At 36.4% G+C, this 8,763-nt stretch overlaps 1 protein-coding gene across 1 annotated transcript; it reads right to left on the bottom strand.

Moving 5' to 3' along the window:
* Nucleotides 1–2,532: 2,532 nt before the first annotated feature.
* Nucleotides 2,533–8,736, bottom strand: LOC104240831 (splicing factor U2af large subunit A). The gene is made up of 13 exons (XM_009795721.2): nucleotides 8,540–8,736; nucleotides 7,519–7,799; nucleotides 7,141–7,248; nucleotides 6,430–6,500; nucleotides 5,749–5,819; nucleotides 5,625–5,669; nucleotides 5,467–5,526; nucleotides 4,808–4,868; nucleotides 4,609–4,721; nucleotides 3,767–4,213; nucleotides 3,530–3,665; nucleotides 3,352–3,419; nucleotides 2,533–3,043 (listed from the first exon to the last, which is right to left on the bottom strand). Exons 1-13 carry the CDS (start codon nucleotides 8,600–8,602, stop codon nucleotides 2,906–2,908), a joined length of 1,662 nt encoding a protein of 553 aa, XP_009794023.1. The 5' UTR covers nucleotides 8,603–8,736; the 3' UTR covers nucleotides 2,533–2,905.
* Between the last annotated feature and the right edge of the window lie 27 nt (nucleotides 8,737–8,763).

Here is an 8,763-nt window from a genome sequence, read left to right as displayed (position 1 = left end):
TCGAACGGATTTAATACTTTGCTTAAACCAGTATGTTGAAAACCAAGATAATTAACAGCATTAACAGCAAAGTAATATTTACGTTCTTTGTAAGAAAAATAAGAGAAAGTGGGTCGGATCAAAGAGCGAGTTGAGTCACGGTTTAAATAGATGTTTTTTATTGTTTAAATGATTGAGTTAAAAAAAGAATATGAAAAATAATATTTAATATGCCCTAAATATATTGAGTGACTTTGAGTTACAATGTACAAAGTATGATGACTTTTGGGAAATGAACTCCTATTTCTACCTCTGGATCAGATGTGCAATCCATGATGTTTTTGTGACAAATTCAGTTTGCCAAACGAGTTATACTTGAGACTGGAGGGAGTAGTTAATTATGACATTGTATGTAGTAGGTATTCCTTTGTCTAAAGAAACTCATTTATGTCATCTCCTCTACTTGCGTTCCAAACCCTACTACCATGCAAACATATCTACTACAACAACAATCCACTATAATCTTATAAGTGGGGTATGGGGAGTGTAGAGTGTACGTAAACCTTACCTTTACCCTGAGAGATAGACCCTGGGGGATAGAGAGGTGGTTCCCGATAAATCCTCAGCACAAAAAAATGCAATAAGACAATAAACCAGTGACAACACGCAAACACATCTAAGGCTCTAAATAGTCTTCAGCACACACATTTAAGGCCCCATTATGAAGTCTTCAAGAATAAATTAGCCATAGTTTCACCACACGCAACTCAAAAGGTACTGAAACCTATTAGCATTGCATCCCCAAAGAAATCAGGACAAGGAGATTAAATCTTGCAGTTGAAGCAATACATGACTGGATATTACCATCTGTCTAAACTCATTTTACTTTGAAAAATACAAGTACAAGAAATCTGCTAACCCCGACATCTGTTCCATTTAACAGAATAGGGGACCAAAGAAGCTTGCCACTAACCCCTACCCCAAATTGAATGACTAGTTTCAAAGCATTCCTCAATCTGCTTCATCATATACATGTTGGTACACATACAAAAGGAAGAAACTATTTGAAAAGAATATTCATCATTCATGTCCACAGACAGCAAACAAGTTACTGCTCTTAAAGATTAAACGCCAAAAGACCACACATTCTCTAGTAACAATTAAGAACAAACTTGTGAAGCTCATGAACTTCACCACATCTGCCTGAGAACAACCAAAAGAATCGGAAAGCTGTTAAGAATATTGGTAAATGGTACAAGAGCTTGACTAAATTTTAAGAAGTAATACAATGACCATGAAACAAAAACAGACAATCTCACCTCAATAACCCTCTACTCACAAAATATATAAATCAATGTTTGATTGAATATATATAACGGATGGCTCAATAAAGTGAAGGTTGAGCTGCTTGTATATGCAAATTCAAGTAGTAACATAAACTATATCTATCTAAAAATGATGGTCTGAAAAATATCAACAGCCAGTTTATCTTGTATAAATAAACAATTGAAGAATTCTGACAACAGCACCAATAAAATTACCAACCTTCTTGGGTCATCGAAAGTTTCCTCCAACTCTCATTTTTACAACAAAAATTCTTCAATACAACTGCATATGATTTTATTACACCTTGAGACATATACATTTTCCAGACCGAACATATAGATACAAGATTTGCATCGAATTTGTGACATTTAAAATAATGCAAATAGCTGAATTAGAGAGCGTAAGAAACAACATCATCAAGGAGGAAAAAAAATACTAAGAAGGCTTACCGTTTGAAGAAATCGGAAGCACATCGAAGCCCGTTATAGCTAATAAACCACAATAATACAAGGACCAATGTATCTAAGATTGATTAAGAAAAATCCAAATCGAATAAATCAGATCCATTAAACACTCAGCAGTTGGAGGAATCAATAGGTAGACATAACGAATAACAGAAACTGATAGAAAGCAAAAGGAGAATCAGATCTAAATTGAAAATGTAAGAATACTGAAGAGACAACGTTCCCACAAGTCAAGCATGTACAGACCAAAAGTGACATTGTACACATACACTTTCCGCTGAACCCAATTCATTCTATACAGAGATTCAAACAAAATAATTGATGATTTTTGGTTTTATACTTTTTTGGAGTCGGACTCAAATTCGCTGGCCTGTAATGGTTGAATCTTCCTTCCTGCCGCCATTTAAAACTGAATGCCTCTCCGGAGAAGACAACAAAATTTGTAATTCATAAAATTGATGGTTACGTATGTAGAAAAACTCTAACATAATGTTTAATATCATTTCAATTTTATACGAAGTTTAAGTCTATTAAAAGAAAAAGGTTTTCCGACGATCCGAACCTAATGCCTTGCTCCGATAATAAGTAAAAACGCCGCCCATAAAACAGTGGTTGGAACAGGCCAGTACATGAGCAGTAATAGAAGATGTAGTCTACTTTAAATTTCCCTATAGTGGGGAATCATTACCCTGAATCGACAATTTGTTACTGCTCTCTCATTTATCATCACAACAATTTCACTCTGTAAAATCCATATAGCATATCATCCAAATAGACAAAATGTTATTTAAGCGGCACTAGAAGAAGTAAAAACAATACATTACACTAACAAACAAAATTGTTCTTCTTGGCTAGGGAACAATGAAGTACATGACAACCTGGGTCTATACTAACATAATTATAAAAACATACAAACAAGCCAATAATTATTCCTGTTTGATATTTTACACCAGCTTTGACCACACAAACAAACTTCAAAACCAGAACAACGTAGCCCAAAAAGGAAAAAGAAAAAGGAAAGGTAACAAGGCGACTATAATCCCTCATTCCAAGAGGTGATAATTTCTAAAGCCATGCAATAGCTCCCCATATAGTAACACTCTGGAGGTTATCTATCATAACTATAGTGGTTAGAGCTAAGCCTCATAGTCTCCCTCAGAGAACTTGTTCTCCGGGTAGAAGACAGCTACAACTTGGTTACCACCGAATTTTCTTCCATTCAGTCCTTGCCGAGCTTTGCTGGAACTGTCGACATCTGCATACTCCAAAAATACCTGAAAAAACAACCCGGAAACTAGTTTAGCAATTATACATTCAGAAGTACAAACCACTAACACCAAGAGAAAAAACAGTACAAACGTATTGAAGCCCTCTTGCAATGTTCCAAGTCAGGCAATACTTAAGTAAGCAATAATAAATAACAGAAGTGAAAAACACCAAATAATAGTCATTTTTCGGCAGGTCGCTATAATGAAAGTAAGATACAAGCTGAATCTCCTTATTTCCAACATATACAGGACAATAATCAGATTATAAACATAATTAATCTTGATTATGGTTTAAGAGATCAGCAGACAGGTACCTTTCCTAGTCCAGGTGTAGGCACACCATTAGGATTTGGACGTGGAATGACAACATTTACTAGAGCTCCTGCAAAGTAGCCGTACAAAAAAGCATATACAGGTTAAGATTCCAAACTCAAATTCCAGCCATAAGCTATGCTGAATATAGGAAACAGAACACTTGATATTACTACTCACCGAATTTCTCACATTCAGTCCTCATATCTTCCAAAATATCTTGATAGTCATCATCATCATTGAGCTCATCCACAGTGACCACTTCAGTCAAGCACAAGACCTTCGTTGCTAATGCACCAGGTTGTAACATGAATCTCTATTAAAGAACATGACAGTGAGAGTGAGCTACGCAGTCCCTGTATCAGCATATAGCCTAAGAACCTGAAAACTGAATGAAAGAGCACAGAAATATCTCACCTGCAAAGCTATCTGCTGTTGTGCATGCAACAATACACTCTCTTGCTCAGGGTTGGGTTGTGTTGTGCCCTGGTTAGCACGCCTAACAGTAAGAGTTTTATCGCCCATCTTAATTCCATTAAGCGCTGCACAAGCAATATCAGTAACAGACACATCCTGGTACACACAAAAAGCATAGCCTTTTGAGTTCCCAGTTTCTCTATCTTTGACCAGATCAAATCCTCGAAGTTGACCAAAAGACTCTAAAAGTTCCCTGATTTGTGATTCTGTAAAATAGTAGGGTAAACCACCAACAAATATGCGATCAGGACCTTCAAGCCCTCCCGAAGAACCTGGTGTTAATCCAACAGCTGCAAGGTTGAGGTTAGGGCTCGGTTGGCTAGGACCAAGAGTAGCAGCCAGCGAAGGATTGTAGTCACTGGGTCTTCTAACCTTAACTGGTCCGCCCTGAGCAAAACATACAGTGCAAAAAGAGCAAATAGCAATCAGAGTCGGAATAAATTTAAGGACATTTGCTTGACACAAAAAAACATGATGCTTTGGTTATATGTTATCGAACACCCGAAACCCCCCATAAGTAATACATAAATAGTAACCAACGAAAAAGAACAGGGTTTGCAGATTCCAGCTTATATAATGGGATGGGGCGAAGGGATGTTAGTTTGAAACTTCTCCTTGTGCTGAACAAGACTGGGAGGATCAGAGAGTTGGTTAGAATCCTGTGAAAACTAAAATCTAATCCTGTGAAAACTAAAATCTTTCCTTGCTTTGCTTTCTCTTCAATAAACTATGAGTAGAAAGCTAACATACAACACCTATTCAAGTCATATGGCATTTAATACCTCAAAAATGACACCATCCAAAGCCATCGCGTTACTAGCCTCCTCTACAGATCTCATTTCAACAAAAGCAAACTTCTTCTCGTGGTTTATATAAACATTGACAACAGCATCCCCTGAAAATTTCAAATAATACTATGAGCATCAAAAAGGTAAATTTAGTGATAATAGCGAGGGAAAGCACATTAATCCTCGAACCAACCTGGACCAGCAGTGTTTCCTCCAATTGCATACATGACATGACTAAAGAAGGTAGCAACAGACTGCATGTAGATCAACAGTGAGCCAACATAAAAAGTACTCAAAGATACGCCACAAACAGAGAGTAATAAATTACCTAAAACCATAAAGTTAGTAAGTTCAACCCTATGATAATCTGTAATCTTGGAGGGCGAAAACTTGATTGTTACTTACACATACACACATAAAAAAGCCTAATTTGTCCATCATAGTACGAAATAATTGCTAACAGTGAACAATGAAATGTCACCCATTAATCACAGATATCAGAAAAGATCTACATCTCACTCTAATAGGACAAGCAAATTTCCTCTTTTTTTTCTCTTTATCAAGTTAATGCAAGAAAGGTTCTCTCTAAGGATTGTAAACTGAAGGGATATTCTCCCAAAAATTTACATTTATTTGCATTAGAGTTGTTTCTAGTTACTATATCTACATAAGAATAACAATCTAGCCAAAAAATGATATGACTACGGAAGGTTCCCATTCTGCAGACATCAGTAAGTCAATGTAAAGTGCCAGTGTTGATGTCAAAAAGTAATTGCAACGTACTGGAGAAGATGTGCAATGTCACAAAAATATGTATACTATCAGCCCCCACAGTAGGAGGAAGCCTAATACCTGTTCATTTGCAGTAGGAGGAAGTCCACCAACATAAACTCGCCGAGCATGTCTGGTAGCCTGATAAAACATCGTTCGAGGATATACTCAGGGTAAAAGAAGATGCCATTAGAGAGAGAGAGAGAGAGACAATAGGAAGTGACCAACAAATTATAAACCTGCTGTGTCATTGCCTGGACTGGCATCATCGGGAGAGCTCCAAACTGAGAGAAGCCACAGAACAAATAAATGAGAATCTCAATAAATCATTGGACATTTATTAAGAAGGGTCCATGACAATACCTGGCTTGATGCTAAAGGAAACATGTTAGAAAACAGTCCAGGAATTGCTGGGTTAGTCCCAGGAACTTGACCTGCACAGATGAATGAAATAGCATCTTATAAAATGAAAATAAGTATATACTTCAAATTCTAAGAGCAAGTGAATATTTATACATAATATTTTTCTTCTTTCAATATTGTTGAAAAAATAAGACTTTGTAATCCAATCGAAATAAAACAATTGAAGGGATGGAGATTTTTACAGTGTATTCATTACTAGGGAATATAATTGTAAACTACCAAGATAGCAATTCCTTGTTGAAGATGAACAAGACCTGTATCGATTCTTCCTTGTACATATAAGCTACAGAAGTCGGCTCACGCCCATTGTCAGCACAGTGGGGCAAGTAGCCCAACATTGCCTTCTTAGAACATAAGACAATACAAAACAAACAAACAAACACCAAACACAACAAGAAACCAAAACACTCTCAGTCTCGGAATTATTTCACCAAGTAAAAAGTAAAGAAAACCAAAAGAGCTAATCTATACCAGAACTCTCTACCGATATAGGTGGAAGAACCAAAAAGCTTACCAAAATGTAACCATGCATTTCGATACGAACTTCCACACTATGTCCAGGAAAAAACATGACAGATTTCAAGATACTTTTAATTGTAAGAAAACTGATGGGACGTGTACCTGCAGCATCAGTAGCGCCTGGTAACAACGCAGTGGTAGGAGGTGCCATATCAAAACCACTTATCCTTTTGCTGAAAAGAAACATCGTTAGTACCAGTAGCAAAGTCATAAATTGGTAGCAAATTTTAACTTTCGATGATCTATATGGATGTTAGCAGCTCACTGGGACATATGTAACACCAGAAAGGTTTCAACCAGATAAACATATGAAATAGAAGGGCATGACTACAAATCAAAAGGAGAAAAAGACGCTCGTAAAAGAAATACAATACAAGGGGCAAGACCGAGAAATCACAAGCATTAAAAAGGACAAACAGTCAGTATCGAATACATTTTCAGTAAAAAGAGCGAGGATATCAAAGTCATCATAGCAGCTTTAACCTTTTGCAATAACAAAGATTTTCTGTAGCCAAATACCAAATCACCAACTCACAAGGCCAAATAACAAAATTTTCAAGTACTGTCTTTAATCCAATTCCATCTATAACTCTAGCACTCATTATTCCCTTTCCAATTTGACAGATCAAAGAGTACAATGACCAGTCTCACCTGCATTCCCGCAAATAACTATTTACTTCATGTAAAGGAAAAGCCTAACGTAACTAAAATGTCAAGACAGAAAACATTCATGAAAGAGCATTAGGACTTCAAAATTAACAAAAATATAATATCTCAATGCTCCGATAAGAAGATATAGGAGCAGCTGTAAACCTCTTGGATGGCGACCGTGATCGAGATTTTGATCTATGCTCAGATCTACCCCTTGAGATAGGTCTATGTCTACGTCGATCCTCTCTATCTTTGTCATTGTCTCTTCGCCTGCAAGGACGAATGAACAATCACATCAAGATACAGGAAAACTCGGAAATTTGGTAGAATATTAAATCAAAAAGCATCAATTGCTTGAATCTCATATGAAGTTCAGGCTAAAGTATATAGAGTATAGCAAACAATGACATGAAAACCAACAGAATTTGAAGTTAAAAATCAAAGGAAATGATTCTCAAAATATAAATATCACTAATACCATCACACAAAAAAAAAAACTGAAAGGAAGTACACATTATTAATCCAACTAACAGAACTTACCTATCATAATCTCGACTTCGATGAAGATCATCTTCATCTCTATCTCTGGTCCTCTCCCTCTCCCTCCTATCACTCCGATCCCTATGACGATCTCTGTGATGACGATCACGGTCCTTCTCCCCATCTCTGTCCCTATGCCTATCTTTGTCCCTTTCCTTCACTCTGTCCCTGTCTCTATCTCTATTCCTATCCCTGTCCCTGTCCTTATCACGCCCTTTGTCCCTCTCCTTATCCCTGCTTCTTGATGAGTCCCTTTCATTCTCATGGTCACGAGAAATATGCTGGAAGAGGCAAATTGGTAGCAGAAAAGGTTAGTGTGTGATGAAAATTACAAATTTTACATATTGAAACAAAATCTTAGATTATTATGACATAAAAGAACAAATCTAAGGATGGGAAACCATCATAATCTAATACTTGAAACTGAACAAATTGAAAACTTTAGAGCACTAGAAGCCCGTATTAATAATTTGAGACAAAAAAAGAAAAATAAAGAGCATGAATCAGGAAAAATATTTCAGATACCCAACATCCAACATGTTACTTACAGTATAACTACTCCCGTATCCCTGTTAAATAACACTATCACTATTCAAAGTGCCGTTTTTCAAACATTTCCAAATACTTTAGACCATGTAAATGGTGACTTACATTACTTTTGTGTAATTTCTAAGGATGTAATTTCAGCTCAAAACATTAAGGAATGAATAACAAGTCTAATTGGAACTATTGAGTGCTATCATAAAGCTTTGGTATTGGCTAAGTCACAACTTGGGGATTATCAGGACCACCATAGAGTGTAATTCTCTAAAGATGTAATTTAATTCCAAAAGAACTCTGATTTTACACCAAAAAGTTGATGTTTTTATACTCATGTTTTCAAAGTTATCGACCATCAATCAATCAAAAATATCTTAGTAGCCCAAAACATCTCTGTGGATTAATTCATCACCATTACAAGTTCAAATCCAATTTAAAAAATAAAAGCTTTAAATTGATCCAATAGAAATAGAGAGAGTACCTGACTGTAAGGAGAGGCGCCATTATTGTCTATATATACTCCATTGCCTTCATAGTCCTGCATCGTTACACTCTAATTTTTACTTGCTCTCTCTTCCTCGCCTTGAGAAAAAGTAACACAAAACTAGGGCTAGAAAAGAGTTTCACCCGTTCACCGTTTCTGTAATTGGGAATAGTCGTCCAATTGGGATTTTCGTAAAGGGTACAATTGTATATCCAGTCCAC

This window comes from Nicotiana sylvestris, chromosome 2 (genome assembly GCF_000393655.2).
Source record: "Nicotiana sylvestris chromosome 2, ASM39365v2, whole genome shotgun sequence".
Classification (NCBI taxonomy): domain Eukaryota; kingdom Viridiplantae; phylum Streptophyta; class Magnoliopsida; order Solanales; family Solanaceae; genus Nicotiana; species Nicotiana sylvestris.
Note: the sequence above shows the minus strand (reverse complement) of the source record. Positions and strands in the feature narration are given on the sequence as shown.

Bases quoted from the DNA above. Each gene is read 5' to 3' on its own strand.
- LOC104240831 (XM_009795721.2), bottom strand. From the start codon at position 8,602: ATGCAGGACTATGAAGGCAATGGAGTATATATAGACAATAATGGCGCC. The intron at 7,249-7,518 runs GTAAGTTCTGTT...TCGTCCTTGCAG, and splicing joins CGAAGTCGAGATTATGATAG to GCGAAGAGACAATGACAAAG. The intron at 4,722-4,807 runs GTTGGTTCGAGG...TGAAATTTTCAG, and splicing joins AGGAAACACTGCTGGTCCAG to GGGATGCTGTTGTCAATGTT.